The sequence below is a fragment of the Stigmatopora argus genome, chromosome 7 (assembly GCF_051989625.1).
Source record: "Stigmatopora argus isolate UIUO_Sarg chromosome 7, RoL_Sarg_1.0, whole genome shotgun sequence".
In the NCBI taxonomy this organism is placed as follows: domain Eukaryota; kingdom Metazoa; phylum Chordata; class Actinopteri; order Syngnathiformes; family Syngnathidae; genus Stigmatopora; species Stigmatopora argus.
The window spans coordinates 18,387,244-18,409,652 of record NC_135393.1 but is presented as its reverse complement, the minus strand read 5'-3'; the positions used below and the strand labels follow the sequence as shown (position 1 = coordinate 18,409,652).

The 22,409-nt window shown below is 40.6% G+C and overlaps 1 protein-coding gene and 1 long non-coding RNA gene across 2 annotated transcripts in view; one reads left to right on the top strand and one right to left on the bottom strand.

Annotated features, from left to right (window-relative positions):
- The window catches only part of LOC144078074 (uncharacterized), a 60,594-nt gene extending 48,445 nt beyond the window's left edge, over positions 1 to 12,149 (bottom strand). The window contains exon 1 of the long non-coding RNA XR_013301163.1: positions 11,851 to 12,149. This is a non-coding gene — a long non-coding RNA (uncharacterized LOC144078074). The remainder of the gene's footprint in view (positions 1 to 11,850) is intronic.
- Positions 1 to 22,409, top strand: part of nr3c2 (nuclear receptor subfamily 3, group C, member 2) — a 56,990-nt gene extending 34,581 nt beyond the window's left edge. Inside the window, exons 3-9 of the mRNA XM_077606272.1 lie at positions 3,573 to 3,700; positions 9,544 to 9,660; positions 10,308 to 10,646; positions 14,743 to 14,887; positions 17,034 to 17,164; positions 20,628 to 20,785; positions 22,111 to 22,409. Coding sequence (XP_077462398.1) covers positions 3,573 to 3,700; positions 9,544 to 9,660; positions 10,308 to 10,646; positions 14,743 to 14,887; positions 17,034 to 17,164; positions 20,628 to 20,785; positions 22,111 to 22,266 — 1,174 coding nt within the window. The 3' untranslated portion in view covers positions 22,267 to 22,409. The remainder of the gene's footprint in view (positions 1 to 3,572; positions 3,701 to 9,543; positions 9,661 to 10,307; positions 10,647 to 14,742; positions 14,888 to 17,033; positions 17,165 to 20,627; positions 20,786 to 22,110) is intronic.

Genomic DNA, 22,409 nt, shown 5'->3' with positions numbered 1-22,409 from the left:
CAGTTATCGGCAGAGGTTGACAGGTATGCCCTTGGGTTAGAGTAAACATATGTTAATTTAGTAAGTCCAAAATAGTGACATGCAGGGAGTCAAGTTTTTCGTGGTCAGTTCATAACGTACATCTCACTTTCCTTTGCCTCTCCCAGTAAAAAGGATTGGACGTCTTCGCGTTAACAACCCGCGTTTTCAATTCCTGTCCTTCGCGAGCAACCTTCCATTTTTGTGTTCAAGCTGGCAAGTCGGGCGCACCAGCTGCCCTGTCGGCTAGCGACCGACCGACCGGTGGTGGTGGCTTTCTTTTTTTTTTTTTCTTTTCTGCATAGTCACCGCAGCCGGCCGGCCGGCCGGCCGGGGCTGTCAGCTCTGCTTTCGTAAGCGCGCAGTGACTGACCTATATAATCCTCTGGGGGGAGGGAAAGTCACCTTGCTACCGGACCGGCTGGCCGGCCGCCTCTTAATGTGAATCCCGCCGCACGTGTTCTTTTTCGTCTCGGCGCTATCGATCGCCGCCGCGTCCGCGATAAAGCCCGGCCAGCGTGCGTGTGTTATTCTGCGCAGGAACATGTGAAAAAAATGTCAGGATAGAGCTCGGGTTTACATACAAAACGCCTCACTAGAGACACCTCGAAGAATCCCGATTAAAAACAACGCTAGGCAGGGCCAGTTTTTGCTATGCGCAATGCAGACCATCGCCTAGGGCGCAATCTATTTAGGGGCGCACAAAAGCTGGGCCCCAATTTTTTTTCCCCACAATTGGATTCGAGTTGCTTAAACTAGTCTCCCTAATCTACACATCAAGTTAGTTAAAGTTTGGAAAAATCTTGGCTGGGCAGGGTCTGTTTTTGCTATGAGCAATGGGGGCAACCGCCTAGGGCCCCATCTATTTAGGGGCACTCAAAAGCTTGCCCCCCCCCCAAAAAAAATCCCAATTAGATTGGAGTTGCTTACATTATTTTCCTTGATTTTCACGTCAAGATAGACAAAGTTTGCAAAAAAATTGGCGGCGAGAATGCACAAAGGGAATTTTAAACAAATAGGTGTTTACCATTTGAGACGACGGTCTGTTTGGGTTTATTTATGTATTTTTTATTTTTGGCGGGACCTATTTATTTATTTTTATTTATATTTTTTTATGGGGGGCCCTATTTATTTAATTTTTATTTATTTTATTTTTGGGCGTCCCTATATATTTATTTTTTCTATTTTTTTTATTTTTGGGGGACCATTTTTATTTATATTTATTTTTATTTTTGGGGGACCATTTTTATTTATATTTATTTTTATTTTTGGGGGGTCTACTTATTTATTTTTTAATTTTGGGGGGTCTCTATTTATGTATTTTATTTTTGGGGGCCCTATTTATTTTTTTAATATTTTTTTTATTTGGGGGGGCTGTATTTATTTATTTATTTATTTTTAATTCTTTTTATTTTTGGTGGGGCCTATTTATTTATTTATTATTTTTTTATTTTTTGGGGGCCCTATTTATTTATTTTTATTTATTTTGGGGGGCCTGTTTATTTATTTATTATTTATTTTATTTTAGGTCTACAATGGTCTGTGTTTTCACCCTCTTGCTACTGCAACAAAGTGAATTCGAGTTGAATCTAATCTAATTTATTTTGTCATTTTATAATGCTTTGGCGTGTATAAAACACACTTTTATTCGCTCGCAACACATTTTACGTGGCAGGTCATTTTCCGTTCCGCTTGTGGAATTGCGGCACGGATCTCGCGGCCTTAGAACGGCGGCGTCCGAGCGGAGAAGGAAATGTGAGTGAGAGGTTGGCAGCTGCTTTGATGAAGGACGGAAGGAGAATGTTAACCAGACAATCACCTTGCATCTCATTGATTTGGATGGCAGAGAAGCAATTAGCACAGGAAAAAAAGAGGGAAGCTGAGGCCACTTTGGATGTTTTGATACAAGGTGTTCTCAACGGGTACCCATCTACATGTCGGTTGGGTGTGTGTGACACGTGTGTGTGGTGTTGTTGAGAGTAGGTTAGCGCTTTATATGGCAACTGGCAAAACACTTTATAAAACAGAAAACCTGGATGATGTCATTTTTAAAAGCAGAATACAGTGGTACCTCGAGATTCGAGCTTCATGCGTTCCGGGACGGAGCTCGTATGTCGATTTACTCGTATCAAATGAACGTTTCCCATAGGAATGAACTAAAAACTAATTAATTTGTTCCAACACTCAAAAAAACACTTAAAACAGGATATTGGATTGGAAAAACTTTTTTTTTTGTTCTAATTCGCCATCTATTAACAAAGTAACAAAAAACTAGTGGTTTAATACTACTAAAATGTGTTTAATTGTACGAAAATCAGACTTTTTGCACGGCAACACGCTTGTAACATAACAAACAAATTTAAATGAACTTGGATTATGATGGAGACACACTCAAAAATATATTTAATCTAACCTTACACTAAACTTAATTCTAATTTTGCTTGAAATTTTGATACCTTTCTATTGGTTCTATAGGCCCTGCCTCCACCCTGACTTTCAGATGCAACCTATCGAGGGTTGTTTGCTTTTATCTTTCCTTCAAAATACAGTGATACCTCGAGATACGAGCTTAATTTGTTCCGTGACTGAGCTCGTATGTCGATTTACTCTTAACTCAAATGAACGTTTCCCATAGAAATGAACTAAAACACATTTGTTCCAACCCTCTGAAAAAAACACCCAAAACAGGATATTGGATTGGAAAAACATTTTTATTTGTTCTATTTCGCCATCTATTAACATAAATAGTGGTGTAATAGTACTAAAATGTGTTTAATAGTATACTAAAATTAGACGAAAAGACAAAGTTACTATTTTGGGGGATGCTTCGTGCGGTTGAGGCAGAAAACGGCGAGTTTGGGGCTTGTGGTGCTTCACACATTTGCATTACAAAGATACATTCATATGTGCATTGCAGCTCAATTAAGTGGTTAGCAAGTTGGCTTCGCAGTTCTGTCGTCTTGGGTTCGAACCCAGGTGGGTCTTCACTGTGTGGAGTTTGCATGTTCTCGCGTGGGTTTTCTCTGGGTAGTCTGGTCTCCTCGCCACATCCCAAAACAGGACTGCTAGGCTACGTGGCTAACAGTCTAAATTGCCTAACGCTAGCTCTTGATTGGTTGTCCTTTGTCTCCTGGAGCCTTTCGATTGGCTGGCCACCAATTAGGGGTGTCCCCTACTTGGTGCCCATAGTCATCAGGGATAGGCTCCGGCACCCCCTTGTGAGGAAGTACTTCGGAAAATGAATGAATATAATAAATATATAGGTAAAAGAAACTAATCCAAGATGTGTTGACTTAGTTTTCTTCTCCATTTTTGTCATCGAGTTGGGATACTTTCAATTCACGTATAGCCAACCATTAAAGGCGTGGCTAGACGACCAATCGGTTCCATTCCGTCGCCGTCCGGTTAAAGAGTCAAAATGCTAGCTGTGGCGTCGCTACCGGTCAATCCAAAAAGTGACTCAGTGCGAACGATGGTAGATTTTTTTGTGAAGCGACTCCGCGTGGGGGTCACGGTCAAACCGGATCTGACCTTTTCGCGTAATGTCCTCGCAGCTCACCGCTCAGGCAGCCTTCGTCGACGGCCAAGGTCTGCCTGGTGTGCGGGGACGAGGCTTCGGGTTGCCACTACGGCGTGGTGACGTGCGGAAGCTGCAAGGTCTTCTTCAAAAGAGCCGTGGAAGGTAAGAAACCCGATTCAAATGACCCTTTGCTTGCTTTATTTTCTTTTTTTGGGGTGTTTGAGAAATAACATTGTCAGAATGAAATCACTAAACACGCCATTAAAAGGTAAACATCTCAATTAATAGTGGCATGAACCTATTAATCATTTTTAAATCATGTATTTGCATTTGTATGGATGCAGTTTTCATCAAGAGTGCTCTCATAAAAGTGAAAATAAGTCCATTTAAAATTGAAATATTTGAATTTACGAGGAACTGAAAAAGTTTGATGAAATAATAAAAAGGAAGTAAATGCAAAGTGATTGTAAATGAATGAATGTTCAAATAAGCCCTTCAAAAAATACAAATTAAATATAAACATTGAGTCAAATAAATAAAAATAATACACGAACATACTTTAAATAAAAAAAAAAACATTTCTATTGTAATAAAAACAAGAAGAAATATGAACTCGTAACATAAATGAATAATAAAATGTCAAAGAACTGAATCATGACATCAAATAATCTATATTATATTATGGTATATAATCTATACCTCAACATATATTTAGTTGAAAAAATATCTAATTATCAGAATACATTTCAATCAAAATAAAAAAAATGATTGAAACAAAAACATCCTAAAATTGAGAATCATTGAAACAATGACGTATTAGCGAAGCGCCTATTTATTTATAACATATTGAACGTTACGTCACTCCCTGTCCAATCCCTTCGTAATAACTTTGACTGCCAATGACAGCTATAGACGTCCGATCCAAATCCACCTAAACGGATCAGACTACCCCGACCAACCGCCTCGGCGAGGCCCCGCCCTTCCCCTCCCTTCCCATCCCGTAAATGCAAAGAGAGAGGAAGGGACGCGTCAGAGGACGGCGAGGAAGGACGAAGAAAAAAGTCAGACGGATAACGAGACGAGGGCAACGGAGAGCGACGACCGGCCCGCCGGCTTTTATGGCTCTATTTGCTTCTCGGGGCGACGTGACGGAGCGCGTGGCGTGGCCGCCCGTACCAAATATTCGTATTTTGAAATTCTTTGGCCACCTCCCACTGGCTCGTGTCCGCCAAAGTCATTTCAACCTGCCGCCTTCACTTGTTCATTCCCTGATCATATTTACACGGTTAAAAAAATGACAACAACAAAACCTAGCTAAATTAATGGTGAAATGTTGACAAGGAAAAATGGAAAAAATATATCTATTTTTTTTTAAATAAAATGATGCTGTAACCATCAAATGAAAACGGGATAGTGCTTCAGTAACGTAATTTTATGATAGATTTTTGTGGATTATTTTTGAAAATCATAGCAGGCATGAAAAAAAATCCAAAATACCAAATAATGAAATGTGAAATTCCATTTTCAAAGGATCTTCACCCGCCATTTTGATTTTAAAAAACAAGGCTAACCAAGTGCGAAAATAGCTAATGCGCTTCCCCTGACTTGTTTTTTCAACAAAAAACTTCTGCAACATTGAATTTTTATCGTTTTTCCCCCCACAACACAAATTTAAACCCCTCACGAACACTGTGCTAACACAGCTAGCGCTTCCCTGTTGCCTTATTCTTTTAACAAATAACATCTGCGCCCAATAAACATCTTCAACGACATATCAAAAAGTGGACAAAATTGATCCATGATTTACATTTTGACTCTCTCACGCTTAAACGATACACAAAACGGAAGATGTCCATTTTTGGTGAATTCCATCTTAAATAACTATATCCACCCGATAATTGTGATCGTTTTCCCCACACAACGCGAATTTAAACCCGTCGCTAACAACATGCGAAAACAGCTAGCACTCCCTCTACTTATTTTTTTTAACAAATAACAGCTGTGCCCAATAAACATCTCCAATAACATATCAAAAAGATGACAATATTGATCCATGATTTACATTTCGACTCGCTAGCGCTTAAACGATCGATGTATCGTTTCAACATTAAAAAAAATCATAAACAACCAACATTTTAAAAACTCCATCTTAAATAAGCATTTCCACACGCTATTTTTTATCGTTTTTCCCGCACGACGCGAGTCTAAACCCCTCGCTAACAACGTGCGCAAACAGCTAGCGCTCCCCCGTCGACTTACTTTTTTTAACAAAAACCAGCTGCGCCCAATAAAAATATAGAAAAGACAGCACTATTGATCCATAATTTACATTTTGATCCATTTTTACTCGCTAGCGCTTAAACCACAGGTGTCAAAGTGGCGGCCCGGGGGCCAAATCTGGCCCGTCGCATCATTTTGTGCGGCCCGAGACTTTCCGTTTTAGGATCAAATTAAAATGAAGAGTATAGATGTATATTACATTTCCTGATTTTCCCCCTTTTAAATCAATAATTGTATTTTTTAATCATTTTTTCCCTGTGTTTTTGGTTCAAAAATCATTTTGTAAAATATATAATAAATATGTTTAAAAAAAAGCTAAAATAAACACTTTTAGATCTATAAAAAAACTGAATATTCAGGGATTTTAATCCAGTTCTTTTAATCCATTTATAAAAATTAAAAAAAATCTAAATATATCTAAAATGGTCCGGCCCACATGAAACCGAGTTGACGTTAATGCGGCCCGCGAACCAACCCGACTCTGCCACCCTTGTCTTAAACAATCGACGCATTAAATAAAATCCCGACGACCAAACGAAAAATATCCAACTTTAGAAAAACTCCATCTTAAACAAGCATCTCCACCCGGCATTTTTTATCGTTTTTCCCACACGCCGCGAGTCTAAACCCGTCGCTAACAACGTGCGAAAACAGCTAGCGCTCCCCCGTCGCCGTATTTTTTTTTAACTAAGAACAGCTGCGCCTAATAAACATTTCGGCGCGGCGCATCGGCGTCGGGACGCCAGCGCATTATTGGCATGTCACGGGCGGCTTGGCGCGTCGGCGCTGGCTAATAACATTCCCCTTTTAGCTGGTCCGTCTAAAGTGAGAGGCAAAGATTTACGGACGGCGGCGGCCCGCTTGCCAGCCCGCTGACGTCTCCCGCTGGCCCAAAAAGGGAGGTCAGGCGAGGACGCCTGCGCGTTCTCGGGGTGTCCGATTCCTTTTTTTCCCGGCGCGCAACGGGGCTTAAATGTGTGTGTGTGTGTGTGTGTGTTTGCGTGAAAAGGGGGGTTGCGTAACAACAGCTGGAGCGCAGCCACCTCGCCGACACGTCTCGCAAAATACAAATGGCGAAGGCTCTAGACGTGTGTGTTTGTGTGTGTGTGTGTGCGTGTGTGTGTGTGTGTGTGTGTCGGGGGGATGGAACTACTGTATGTGTGTGTTTTTGTGTGCGTGACCCACATTGTCGAAAGGTATTCTTGTTGTGCGGACGGGAAAATGTACAGGAAAGGATGTAAGGGGTCGGATCCAGGGCGACACCTATAGGTGGACGCTGGGAAAGGCTTAGAAATGGATTTTGGGGTGTTTTGAAGGTTTTTAAAGGTGGGCTGCCATTGACGGGAATAGACGTCGAATTTATTTTGAGGAGGAGGGGGATAAAGAGTTTTAAAGTTTGGTTAGAAATGATAATATTGAAAAAACAGTGTGGTTAAAATTCGGGGATGTGGGGTCAGAGGTCAAAGAGGTTTGGGAAACTCAAGAATGAATTAAGGGATGAGAAAAGAGTAGCAATTTTTAAGGATCAGCAGGGAAGAGTTAAAAGCTAATATTAATAGTTGTTTTAAGGTTAATGCTGAAGCAAACTAGTAATATTAAAATAAAATATATATAGTAATCCCTCGATTATCGCGTCATCATTTATTGCAAATTTGTGATTTTTTTCCACTATTATTATTTTTTTAATCATAAAAATATGAAAATCCACGCTCTTGCTAATAGGACTTAGCACTAAAGAAAAAAATAGTTATAATAGGAGTGACCCTACTTTGCGATTTTTCAATTATCCCGGCAATGTTTGGTCTACATTAACTGCGATATTTGAGGGATTACTGTAGACCTTTTTTTGCTTTGAATTGTAAGCAAAAATTTGAGCAAAATTTGAGAAAAATGTAAAAAAAATATTTTTTTATTTTTATGAATAAATGATATTTTTCTTTTTTTGTTTAAACAATTTTTAACGTTGCAATTTAGCTTTAAAAAAATGTCAAATGAATCGCGAGCTCTACTCTGCGTCATTTTTCATCTTTAAATCTAAATAGAAATTTGAAAAAAAACATTCAAATATATCCAATTTCCCCTTTTTAAAAATGTCATTCATTCAATTTCAAATTTCCTCCAAACACTTTTCTTTGCCCCTCAATCGCCGACACCCTCCAAACGGATCGGACGTCCCTCGCCGTCATTGGCGGACAATGCCGAGCGACGCTCCGACACCCCGACGGTCGCCGCGTACGCCGTCGCTCGCCCGCCTCGTATTTCCTGTGTCGCAGTTTACTGCTTTTTGGAGCGAGAAAAATGGCCTTATGTAACGGTCACGTGACTTTGCCAGAAATAGTGAAGCGGGGCTACAGCTGCCGCTTTTCCTCCCGCAGCGTGCCGCCCGTGCTCCTCGGCGTCGGGCGCGCGAACCGCAAAATGCGGTCCGCGCCACAAAAAAGTGCGTGAAAACGACACAAGAGGCAGCGACGCACAAACACCGGGTCGTGCGCTCAACTCGCGGAGGTCGTCGTCGTGTGTGTGTGCGCGCGAGAGTGTGTGTGTGTGTGTGTGTACGTTTTTTCTTTTCAAAATTGCCAAGTGGAGCGGCACGGAATACGTGTGTGTGTGCGTGTGCGTGTAGGCGTATGGCGCTCCGAGTCGGGGAAAAAAAAAAGGAAATGATAGATTGAGAAATAGAGGAAAAGGAAAAAAAAAAAAGGTGAGTTAGCGTTAGCTCAATTTCCTATCCGCAATCGTATTGGTTCGTTTTGCTGTCAAAACAGCGCCTTCAATGTTAGCTTAACTGTGTTAGCAAAACATTTTTTAAAAACTCAATTTTAACCTCATCACAAAAATGACGCAATTGGGCCCGATTTTTTATAAATTTCCGATTTTAGATCGTGGACATTCTTATTTAAAATTATCGTAAAGTAGGGAACAGAAGACGAATTAGATAATAATATAACAAACAGCTTTTGGATAACTATCGCCCTTTAAATTGTGTTTTTTTAAGTGATTGGCCGGAGAAAAAAACTAAATATATACAGCAAACTACGAAAAAACTGCGACTTATAGTCTGAAAAATGCAGTATTTGATGTTTTTTTTTCAAGACTACCAACTTTCTAGCATTTTTTTTCTAATAGGGCAGGTGAAAAAATAAAACACCGTAATTTACCGCATATAAGCCGCCACTGCGTATAAGCCGCACCCTTAAAATTGCCTTAAAACCGTCTAATTTTACAATTTCTCAACTATAAGCCGCCCCCTGATTAACAATTTTCACCTCCATATTCACGGTTTTAATAGCCAGTACAAATGTGTTACTTTGAAGGGATTTTTTTTTTTTTTTTAAATCATCACACATTGTATTTCTGAGATACTGTATGAATCAAAAGCACATTATTAGGGTCAACATCATAAGGAAGTTAGTCATTTCTTACTGCAAAACAGAAAATAACCAACAAATAGTAAACGTTAATTTGCCGACATCTACTGGTGAAAAAGAGTATAGCAACGCTGTAAGTCTTGCGCGCATATAAGCCATACCCTTGATTCAGACATCTTTTTTTTTTTGTTACAAATACGCCTTATATGCGAGAAAATAGGGTATATACTATACAAGTCCCAGCTGAGTATAAAGCCCAGGCAAACTTATTGAGACTTATAGTCCGTAGAATGCAGTACTTGATGAAAAGGTTTTAAAACTTTTAACTTTCTGGCCATATTTTTTTTGTTCTGTTAGGGCAGCACAACTACCTTTGCGCCGGGAGGAATGACTGCATCATCGACAAGATTCGACGGAAAAACTGCCCGGCGTGCCGCGTACGCAAGTGCCTCCAGGCTGGGATGAACCTTGGAGGTCAGGACCGCTCAACTATTGGCCGCCATTGACGGCACTAGACGTCCAACCCATTTTGACTGGGAGGGAGGGGCCAATGAGCGTATGCGTAAGCGAGCGTATGTATTGGCCCCTCCCTCCTAGTCAAAATAGGTCGGAGTCTAGCACCGTCAATGCCACGGAAACGTGCGTTTTGGTAATAATTATATACAAATAACAACCAAAGTGTATTTTCATTTCAGTTATTTCATGTGATTTTTACAAAATTTCAGTTAGTTCAATGAATTTGTAATTATTCATTGAAAAAATTGCTTAAATACAATTCATTCAAAAAAAATTCTATCAAAATTTTAACCCAGATTCCCATTTTTGGGTGATTTTGCAGCTGAAAAATTAAGGTTAAAAAATTAACTATTCAAAGCAAAAAATACGGAATTACAATTGAGACATGGCGTACAGATATTTGTTAAAAACTGAAAGAATTTGCGATTACCGTATTTATTCGAGTATAACGCTCACCCAAACTTTGCTTAAATTTTTTTGGTTAATATTTTTGCGCATTATACACCAATAAATACGTTAATCTCAAGGGAAAAGCCACGTGATTCAACGCGATTGGTCAAAACATTTGAGAAAATGGCGGACAAATTGTGGGCTCTTCCCTACAGCTCGCAAATCTAAAAAGTTGGGCAAGCTAAAGAGCGTCGGCGAGGATCCGCAGGTCGGCAAGGAGAGTCAGGCGGTGCCCGGCGCGGACTTCCCGCCGTCGGAGAAGGATCCGAACGGCGGCGGCGCGGGCGCACTGGTGGCGGCCCGCGGTCCCGCAGCGGTGGCGCCATTCCTACCGCCGTCCATTTGCAGCGTGCTGGAGCTGATCGAGCCCGAGGTGGTGTACTCGGGCTACGACAACACGCTGCCCGACACCGCCGACCACCTGCTGTCCAGCCTCAACTGCCTGGCCGGCAAGCAGATGGTGCGCTTGGTCAAGTGGGCCAAAGTACTTCCAGGTTAGTTACAATCGCCGTTTTCAAAGTCAAATGAGGAAAATATCATTGAATAAGGCCCTCACCATTAGCTTAAATTTGCCCTAGATTGTACCTATAAGCCAAGGGTGTCAGACTCGGGTTGGTTCGCGGGCCGTATTAACGTGAATTCGATTTCACGTGGGCCGGACCATTTTAGATATAATATTTGGATTTTTTTTAATAAATGGATTAAAAGAACTGGATTAATAGCCCTGAATATTCAATTTTTTTTATAGATCTAAAACAATGTTTATTTTAGCTTTTTTATATATATTTTTAGATTTTACAAAATGATTTTTGAACTAAAAACACAGAAAAATTGATTAAAAATGACAATGATTGATTTAAAAAGGGGGAAAATCCGAAAATGTAATATACATCTATACTCTTCATTTTAATTGGATCCTAAAACAGAAAGTCGGCACTCATGATTTACTTTGCCGGGCCACACAAAATGATGGGGCGGGCCAGATTTGGCCCCCGGGCCACCACTTTGACACATGTATAAGCTTTGACAGCTATTCACGTATACTCTCACTCTTACTGATGTTCAAACACTAATTAAATGATAGAATTTTGTCAAAAAGTATTCAAAGATAAACTATCAAGACTCACACAGACCGTCCGACTACTACTTTTGTACGTGGATTTAAGTTTCAGCGGCTGCTTGATTTCATTTGACGTTTCGGAACTTGGATTGTTTTCGTATATTGGAACAAAAGGGTTTTCGGAACCTGAATATTTTGTATGTAGAAGCATTCATAAGAAAAGGTGCGTCTATGTTTACATTTATTTATTTCATATACCTTGTATTTATAGTATCTAAATGCAGGCACATACAAAAACACTGAAGCGTTTCATCCTATTTTTTGCTAGTTTGTAGGTTTTGCATCTAATAAACTAAAATATTTTAACCAGAAAAGTTACAGGGAAGTGCTTGACATCATTTGCGTGTATTGACTCAATACAATGTGAAGTTAAATTGCCAAAATTTAAAAAAATACATTTTAACTTCATTTTTCCATTTTTCACGTTAATACTAGTGTATATATGTTAACTACATGTCATTTAGCATCAGTGGTTTAATACTATTTATGATATAAAACTACACTGCAACTCCACAGTCGGTTGAAATGAGTGAATAAAATTCCAAAAACAATAAAATATGAAAAATAATTGTACTCACCAAAACGTTTGTCTCCCAACGCACTTGTACATCTTATCTGCGCATCTTAGGGAGGGATTGCGCCGATCAATCCGTCTCAGGGTGCCACATTTTGGGTTAAAAAGTCAAAAGTTACGTTGTGTCTGAGAGCGGGGATCCTCGTGTGTTGTGCCCGGAAAAGGTGAGCTTCGGGCGGCCAGGAGAGAGAGCGAGTGCCCGGAGCTTCCGGGTTCTTGCGGTGCTTCAATTTTTTTGGCATTCATGATTTATCTGTGCATTTCAGCTCAATAAATGACAATAAATGCCACAGTCCGCTTCGGGGTGCCACATTTTGAGCAAAAAAAGACAAAGTTACGTTTCGCCTCACACGCCAATTTTCCTTTTGACACGCCGAACTTCCTTTTAGATGAGGCCGCCAATACAGCGTCTCGGCAGACATGAGGTGCATCGCTGTTTTTCGTCCAAACACACTCGAAAACACAATAATGGCTCACGCCAAGCAGTTAGGAGTGTTCGTCGTCACCACGCTGTCTCAAAGTGTCTAATTTTGGCCGTTAAAACCCAAATATAAATTTGAAATAACAGCTTTACGTCACCAGCACAACAAATCTCCCAGAGCTAGCAATGCATAGCATGGCATGAATTAGCGAACTACAGGTTGCGGCGAGGGACAAGAATTCTAATGAAAAAAAATCATGATACAGAAAAATTAACGGCGTCAGAAGTTTTGACATAATTAACCGACAGCGTGAATATGTTCAAATAAATATACTAGAAAAATGAACACAGCAATTTGTTGCAGCAATTTATTTAACTTCAATTGCATTGGACATCTAGTAATAGTGAGATTCATATTTTATACCACTTATCCGACAGGTGTCAAAGTGGCGGCCGGGGGCCAAATCTGGCCCACCACATCATTTTGTGCGGCCCGAGAAAGTAAATCATGAGTGCCAACTTTCTGTTTTAGGATCAAATTAAAATGAAGAGTATAGCTGTATATTAAATTTCCTGATTTTACCCCTTTTAAATCAATAATTGTTTTTTAATCATTTTTTTCTGTGTTTTTAGTTCAAAAATAATTTTGTAAAATCTAAAAAAAAAAACTAAAATAAACATTGTGTTATATCTATAAAAACTGAATATTCGGGGCTTTAAATCCAGTTCTTTTAATCCATTTATAAAAAAATCTAAATATTATATCTAAAATGGTCCGGCACACATAAAATCGAGTTGACGTTAATGCAGCCCGCGAACCAACCTGAGTCTGACACCCTTGCCTTATCCTCAAGGTTTGCGGGGGTGGGGGGTGCTGGAGCCTATCCCAATTAGTTGCAGCCAATCACAGGGCACAATGAAACCGACATGGAATGGGACTCGAACCCAGACAGCCGACCGGCGGACGAACCACTTCACCAACGGGCAGCTCCACTTGTACAAACTCAATTTAAATCTGCATTAGAGTGATGAAAGGAGCCACACGATTGGACGTGGAGGACGCCGAAAGTGTTAATAAAATGCCTAAATCGTCCCGGCTATCCGCGGCGCACGTTTGACCTCCCATTTTTTTATTAAACGTCTGTCGGATAAGATGTAAATGCAAAGACTCTTCTAATGTAATTGCGTTTCAATGTAGAAGTTATTCCCGCTGTCCGGCCCTGGAAAGCGTGGGGCAAATCTTGCCATGAGATTACTGATCAAATCCTATTTGACCATTAAATAGAAAGTAGGATTTATAAGAGCGAAGGCTTTTGCCACAGTGGCGCGGCCAGATGTTGCCTTTGATGCGCCTCATTAAAGTGCAGTTAGATGAGATAAAGATGTTCTGGGGGGAATAGCAGAACGTTAGTTTACAAGTCAGGGGCCTGTTAAATGTGTAGAGAATAATAAAATAAAATTTAATTTTTTTAAAAAAAACCTTATAGGGAAATGTATTTACTAATTGAATTAAATTGAATCAAAATTGCAGCACGGTGGGTGAGTGGTTAATGTGGTGGCCTCACAGTTCTGGGGTTGTGGGTTTGATCCTAGGTGTATAAAATAATAAAATACAATTATAGGGAAATGTATTTACAAATTGAATTAAATTGAAACAACATTGCAGTCCGGTGGTTGAGTGGTTAGCGTGTCGGCCTCACAGTTCTGGGGTCGTGAGTTCGATCCAAGGTGTATAAAATAATAAAATAAAAACTTATAGGGAAATGTATTTACTAATTGAATTAAATTGAATCAAAATTGCAGCCCGTTGGATGAGTGGTTAGCGTGTCGGGCTCACAGTTCTGGGGTCGATCCAAGGTGTATAAAATAACAAAATAAAATAAAAACCTTATAGGTACATGTATTTACTAATTGAATTAAATTGATTCCAAATTGCAGCACGGTGGATTAGTGGTTAGCATGTCGGGCTCACAGTTCTGGGGTTGTGGGTTCGATCCCAGGTGGATCCTCACTGTGTGGAGTTTGCATGTTCTCATGTTAGCTTTCTCCGGGTACTCCGGCTTCCTCCCACACCCCAAAAACATGCATGCTAGGCTATCTTGCTAACACTCTAAATTGCCTAGTTTAGCTATGATTGGTCATCCTTTGTCTCATTGTGGCCTGCGATTGGCTGGCCTCGTGCCCAAAGTCAGCTGGGATAGGCTCCAGCACCCCCACGACCCTTATCAGGATAAACGGTTTAAAAAAATGAATGAATCAAAATCATGCCGCGCAAACTCCTGCTATGGTTGAATGTACTTTTTCACAAAGTTCAAATGGAACTACTGGCAACAATAAGTTTTTGGCCAACTTCGGTTGCTACCCCGGCGACGCACCCCAAATTCTTACCCGTGACCGGATCATTTTCCACATAACGAGAATTAAGGGAGTTCTTGAGAAAAGAGGGCAGGACTGACTGTGTTTATTTTGTGGCAGGTTTTCGAGGCCTGCCCATCGAGGACCAAATTACGCTGATCCAGTACTCGTGGATGTGTCTGTCCTCCTTTTGCCTCAGCTGGCGCTCCTACAAACACACCAACGGACAGATGCTCTACTTCGCTCCCGATCTCATCTTCAACGAGTAGGTCCCTCCTTGCGTCGGGGTACACGTTCCGGTTAAGTAGCGTTAGCGCTCCCTAACCATTTGGACAAATGAATACTCACTTTTCAAGCCTTTTACTGGGTTAAAACTGAAGTCCTGGTGGGATAGAATGAAAAGATGAGGCAGAGTGAATATGTTTTGCTGCCAATTTTTAGCATTTGGACTGGGATGCTTTTCATAATTTGTTAGTGTTGATGGTCAATCGAGTTGGAAATTATAATTGAATTGAATTCAATGCTTTTATTCTCATTATACAAGTATGATGAGATTTAAATATTCACCACATAGTGCACAAATAACAGCAACAAACAAAGAAATAATCAATAAGTAGTCACATAATAAATAGTAAACAACATAAAGACACACAAATAAGAACAACTACAAACAAATAAATTATCAACGAATAAGCAATAAATACATATACACAAAGTAATACATAAACCCTTGGATTTTTTTTTTATTGAATAATGAGGGCTGAAAGTTCACCAAAACCAATAATAATGGATCAGTGTGAGTTTAGATTATTTCTATTTTTTTTTTTAAACAAGTTTCTATTTTTTAATTCGTATGTCTTTCCGATATTATGCATTTAAACTTTTAACATTTAAAGGAAGGATGGATTTTCAATCTTCTACTTGTACAATGACAACAAATATTCAATTTTTCCCTATAGAATTTAGCTTAAATCGTCATTTTCACAAGGGTCGCAGGGGGTGCTAGAGCCCATCCCAGCCAAGTATGGGGGACACCTTGAATAAGTGGCCAGCCAATCATAGGCCACCCTGAGTCAAAGGAAAACCATTCGCGCTAGAGGCAATTTAGCATACAATTAGCCTAGCGTGCAGGAGTAAACTGGAGTACCCGGAGAAAAGCCACACAAGCACATTCTTTTAGAATATTCTATTATTCAATAAGAACTGATAGTGGACCTTTAAAGGATGCATTTGGAATTTTGTAGTACTTTTTTCTGTAGTATTTAGCTCAATTAGACCAAAAAAAAAACAAGTACAAGTAAACATGCTTTAATAGAAGGTGGATTTATGGTAATTTAACCTAATGTATTTTCTATTATATTACGGTAAAATACAGTCTGTAAAGTAATTCCAAAATCAAACAGTGCTTGTTCAAATAGTCTCCAGCTGTTAGCCTGGAATGTTTTTTTTCTGACTCATCGTGCAAACGGAGCTTTATTTTCTTTTATTTTCTTTTGCCCGGAAGAAAATGTCATCTCGACATTTGCGTTCAGGCACGTCGGCCCCAGCTGAAGAAACAATTTATTGTTTTTTATTTTCCCCCTTGCTAAGCGTGATGTCGGAATTCTTCTTTTCGAGAACAACGCGTGTTCCGCCCGGGAACAAAAAAATCAATATGCAGAGTTGTTTCTTTGAATTTTATCGTTTCTTAACGAAATCCAACTGAAACGCCTTGTTTCATTAAGCTATAAATCCCCACACATTATCGCTGCCATTTTGGACTCCCGGCTCCAGCACCCCCCGCGACCCTAATGAAGCGATTCAGAAAATGAGATGAGATTTTGGACTCCCAATAAAAATCATTATTTTTATGAATGTAACTTTTTCCAATTATATGCTAGTAGACCAAAAAACAAGTATTCTGATGTGGTGATGCGGTGGAAAAGTGGTGAGTGCGTTGGCCTCGCAGTTAAGGGGTCCAGGGTTTGATCCCGGAGTTTGTATATTACTTGCGTGGGTTTTCTCTGGCTACTCCGGTTTCCTCCCACATTCCAAAAATATGCAAGCTAGGCTAACGGGTTGAACTTTCGATCGGCTCCAGCACCCCCACGACCCTAATGAGGATAAAGCGCTTCAGAAAAATAGATGAGATTTTGGACTCTCAATAAAAATGATTATTATTATGAATGCAACTTTTTGCACCTATATGCTAGTAGCCCAAAAAAATGCATTCTGAAGTGGTGACGCGGTGATTAAGTGGTGAGTGCATTGGTCTGGCAAATCTGGGGTCCGGGGTTCGAACCCGAAAATGAATGAGCATTCCCAAGCATCGCAATATGAGAACAATAATGATAATGTGAATGATAACAAGACAAGAAAAAATGGTTGAAAAGTCGGACTCACCTGTCCACGGCATTTTTTTGAATTTCCAGAGACCGCATGCAGCAGTCGGCCATGTACGACCTGTGTCTGGGCATGAGGCAGGTGAGCCAGGAGTTTGTCCGACTGCAGCTCACCTACGACGAGTTCCTGTCCATGAAAGTCCTGCTGCTGCTCAGCACAAGTAAGGTCAACTGCTATTCGGTAGCCACACCCCTTTCCCGGACTCGGTATCGGCATCCGGGTCCCATTCGGTCACAAGGCTCAGTCAAACTAGTCAGTGTGTTCATATCGCAGGTAGATTACTACTATTTTTAGACAACTGGACATGATATTTGGAAACAGACGTCTCGGCAAAATATGTGGAAAAAAAATTGGATTGAAAATCATAAAAAAATATTTTTAAAAAATCGTATTGGAAATAATTTTAAAAATTAATAAATCTGATTGGATATAATTAAAAAATAATAATAAATCGGATTGGAAATCATTTTAAAAAAAATAAATCTGATTGGAAATGATTAAACAAATTTACAAATCGGATTGGAAATAATTTAAAAATTTAATAAATCGCATTGGAAATAATTTTAAAAACTAATAAATCGGACTGGAAATAATTAAAAATAATAATAAATCGGATTGCAAATAATTAAAAAATGGATTGGAAATAATAACAAAAAACGGATTGGAAATAATTAAAAAAAATTAATAAATCGGATTTACCCGGCTAACATTTTCTAGCATGTATCTGGAAGGAGTTTTGCCCCCGAAAAAGTAGGCCACCTGGTCACTAACATTCACTTCAAATTTCGAGCTAACCCCCCTGTCAATCACATCTCCAGACTGTCACAATCCTAATCCGTCAGGGGTTTATTAAGCGCAAAAGTCCGCCGGGGACCCCTTTGGGGTCTCCACTCCACTTCATGCATTTTACATGCTGTCGCTGCCGATGGAGCGAGACAGCTTTGAGATTTGGCGCTGGTGGCCAACGCTTGCAAGCGCCTGCTCGCCGATGCCAATCAGCGGAAAATATTTATGTCGGACCAAGATGGCGGAATGGAGCGGAATTTTCCCAGGTGCCCAAATCCCGTCGTGAATAACCCAATCTAAGATTTAACATCATGAACTATAAACCTTTGCTGCCGACCCTCCTACTTCATATGGATTGGACGTCTATCCCCATCAATGTTAGCGAATGAGTGATTTAATTTAATTAACAAAAAAAAAATCCGCCAGAAAAAAAACGTGATGTAGTGAAACTGCGATATTCGAGGGATTACTGTACTTCAAAAAGTAGAAATGACACATTGACAATTGATTTTCATTGGATGCCGAGATCCTTCTTTAAATAGATTGGTCGTTTCGGGTCATCCACGGCTTAAGAACAAACCGGGAAGTGTAAAGGGAAGCCATTTTGAAAAAAACAAAGACAAAAGGCTCGTGGCGGGGGTCACGCCCAAGCCTTCTGTCGACGTGGCCGCCCTCTCCGGTGCTCGCTGCTCGTCTGGACGTAAGCCACCGAAACGGGCCGTGCTCCAACAAATGCGATTCGTACCCGCTTCATTTGATAAAAGTAACGGCCATGACATTTTCAATATTGGTCAATAGGATTTGAGAAAGTTGGGGTATGCGTTCGGGAGGTTTCAAGCAAGGGGGCGGGAACCTAGAAACTATTTATATGTCTAAATGTTATTCCTTGAAAGCCATGCTCAGAATTTAAAAGTCACACTAGATTTAAAAAAGTGTTTTTTTGTCATTTTTGAAACTTAAAGTTAAAAAAAAAGTCTGAGAATTTTATCTTTTAACATTCTTACACTCTTGCTAATCAATGAGTATCAATGGTTAAGCATGTCTAACTGAATTGAATTGAGTATAATGATATTTCAACCATCACCATCAAGTGCACAATAACAACAACAACAACAACAAAACAGACTGATAAACAATGAATAAATATTAAATATGAGGAATTATAGTGGTGCTAGAGGTACATTTTAGCTTATAGGTTAGCGGAAAGCCATAGGCACCCTTCAAAAGAGCCACATATGGCTCGTGAGCCACCGGTTCCCTTCTCTTGAGTTAGGACAAGGGTGTCCGACTCGGGTTGGTTCGGGGGCCGCGTTAACGTCAACTTGATTTCATGTGGGCCGGACCATTTTAGATATAATATTTAGATTTTTTTAAATAAATGGATTAAATGAACTGGATTAAAGGCCCTGAATATTATTTTTTATAGATCTAAAACAATGTTTATTTTAGCTTTTTTTAGATATTTTTAGATTTTACAAAATGATTTTTGAACTAAAAACACAGAAAAATGGATTTAAAAAATGACAATTATTGTTTCAAAAGGGGGAAAATCAGGAAATGGAATATACATCTATACTCTTCATTTGAATTTGATCCTAAAACAGAAAGTCGGCACTCATCATTTACTTTCTCGGGCCACACAAAATGATGCGGCGGGCCAAATTTGGCCCCCGGGCCGCCACTTTGACACCAGTGAGTTAGGATGAGGATAAGGGGGAACCCAACTCAGGTCCTGGAGGGCTAGTCTAGGGTCTGTTTACCGTGTCTCCCGCCTTTACCACACCTGAATCAAATGATCAACTCATTAGTGAACTGGATAACAATCCTGATTATTTGACGGATGGGTTGGAAAATGGACTGGGGGACCCTGAAGGACTGGAGTAGCCCCCCAATTGGGGGTAGGAGACTCAAACCAGGGTCCATGGGCCACATTCACGCTAGCTTGATCTCACGTGGAAAGGAACAGTTTTTTTGTTTCGGGTTAAAAAACGAATTCCATTTTGACGAGGAGGAACTGCGAGGTTATTTCGGGTCGTCTGATTCAAGAGCACGGCCGCGTCCCAAACATTTCCCGTTTGGAAAGGCGACCCTTTTGGAGTATCATATCAGTTTGTGCAGAGGCCAAGCGAAAGCGCTGGCCCAGCCAATGGCAAACGGGGTCATCGGACACCACGGGCCGCCGGTTCAAAGCCGAGCCCGCGGTCAGCCGGCGTTGGCAACTCCTCTCTCGTCCTCTTTATCCCTCGCTCGCTCGCGCCGAGGCTTCCGGCGGTCGTACGTCGACCGGCTCTGACAGCGCCTGTGTAAACAGCGTCTTTCATTTCCGCCGGCTGGAGCCCAGCGAGCTTCCTCCAAAAAGTCGGCGAGGAGATGGCGCTTTCGTTGGTGGAAAATAGTCACATGGCGGCGCTTCCAAATGCTACTTACTTGACACTGTTTGATGCGTTGGGGTTAGAAAGCGCCATTTTCACTTACCGTATTTTCACGACTATAAGGCGCACATAAGTCTTAACTTTTCTCCAAAATAGACAGGGCGCCTTATAATCCAGTGCGCTTTATATATGGACCAATACTAAAAATGTTATCAGACGCTGAGTTTTAAACGTTTGTCCAGGCGGCCACAATCCATTCGCAAATAGTAGCTAGCGTAACTAGCCTTGCGCTGCCTTCCACGCTTCGTAAAGCTGTGTTGATGTCGATGTCCAGGCCAAGAAGCTTAAATTCAGCCTACACTGCATGGAGCTGGTCACTTAAACAGTTAGCTAAAGGGTGAAAATGGTGGTGGGCATGTTGGGATGGCGGCCCTTTTGCCTGACGGCTACGCCGTGTGTCGGCAGTTCCCAAAGAGGGTCTGAAGAACCAGGCGGCGTTCGAAGAGATGCGGGTGAATTACATCAAGGAGCTTCGGCGCTCGGTGGGGAAGGCCACCAACAACTCCGGCCAAACCTGGCAACGCTTCTTCCAGCTCACCAAGCTACTGGACGCCATGCACGACGTGAGTACGGACGCCGCCGGGCCTTGTTTGGGTAGTAGCTTTTGGGGATTTTTTTTTTCCCCGGAATGGTGGCAGAGCCAATTTGGATCATACTTAGTTAGCGCTAGGCTGAGTCAGACGCTCCAAATAAGGATTAGCTAACCTTAATTTTTAGTTTGAAAAGATGGGGCGAATGCATTGTGGGTAATCGGGGAAGTCACAAGTGCCCCCTGGTGGCGAGTTCAATAGAGTTCCCACTGCAGTCATTTTTTTTCCTGGCGGCATTTATTATTATTTGTAAAAATAAAGCTCAATATAATCAGATTTTCAAATAGTTTTCTTTTTTTCAAGTCTTGCAAAGAAACAGCAAATTAAATATTAGTCACGTTTTGGTTTTAGCTAACACACATCGACTGATGACAATGCGCACGTGAAATGGAAGTGAATACTTTCAAAATAATTGAAAGTGCAAACCTTATTTAGTACATGACTTTACGTTTAAAAATGCAACATGACGGTAAGTTAAAATGGCTAGCCAAAAAAACAAAACTTATCGGTTGAATGTTTTTTGTGTGTAAATTACTGAAGGAAAAAAAAAGTTTTTTCCCACATAAATTTGATATTAGTTTGGTAAAGACTTGTAGAGTGAACTACGGAAGATTTGTCCATGTTCCACAAGAACACAGACAAACAATAAGTAGAGTATACATAAGCATATATATAGAGATAGAGATAGAGATAGAGATAGAGAGATAGAGATAGAGAGATAGAGATAGAGAGATAGAGAGAGAGAGATAGAGATAGAGAGAGAGATAGAGAGAGAGATAGAGAGAGAGATAGAGAGAGAGATAGAGAGATAGAGAGATAGAGAGATAGAGAGATAGAGATATATAGAGAGAGAAATAGAGATATAGAGAGAAATAGAGAGAGATAGAGAGAGATAGAGAGAGATAGAGAGAGAGATAGAGAGAGATAGAGAGAGATAGAGAGAGATAGAGAGAGAGATAGAGAGAGAGATAGAGAGAGATATATATATAGAGAGAGAGAGCGATAGAGATATATATAGAGAGAGCGATAGAGAGATAGATAGAGATAGAGAGATAGAGCGATAGAGATATATATAGAGAGCGATAGAGATATATATATATATATAGAGAGAGCGATAGAGATATATATAGAGAGCGATAGAGATATTTATAGAGAGAGCGATAGAGATATATAGAGAGAGAGCGATATAGATGTATATAGGGATGGGGATAGGGATATATATATAGTAATGCTATTGGTGTGTTGTGTGTATCCAAAGCAATTTGTAAGCGACTTTGTCTATTTTTTGGGGGTGTCAGCTGGTGGCCAACCTGCTGGACTTCTGCTTCTACACCTTCCGCGAGTCGCAAGCCCTGAAGGTGGAGTTCCCCGACATGCTGGTGGAGATCATCAGCGACCAGATACCAAAAGTGGAGTCGGGCCTCACCCACACCATCTACTTCCACAAGAAGTGACGCCAGGGGGCTTTGGAAAAAAGAATAAAAACGCTGCCGCCGCCGCCGCCGCGGACCCCGGATCGATGCACTGCATCTCGGCTCGGCATCGGGGATCCGTCTTTCTCAATCCTCGCGTGCCCCAAAGACGCTTTCTTTTCAAC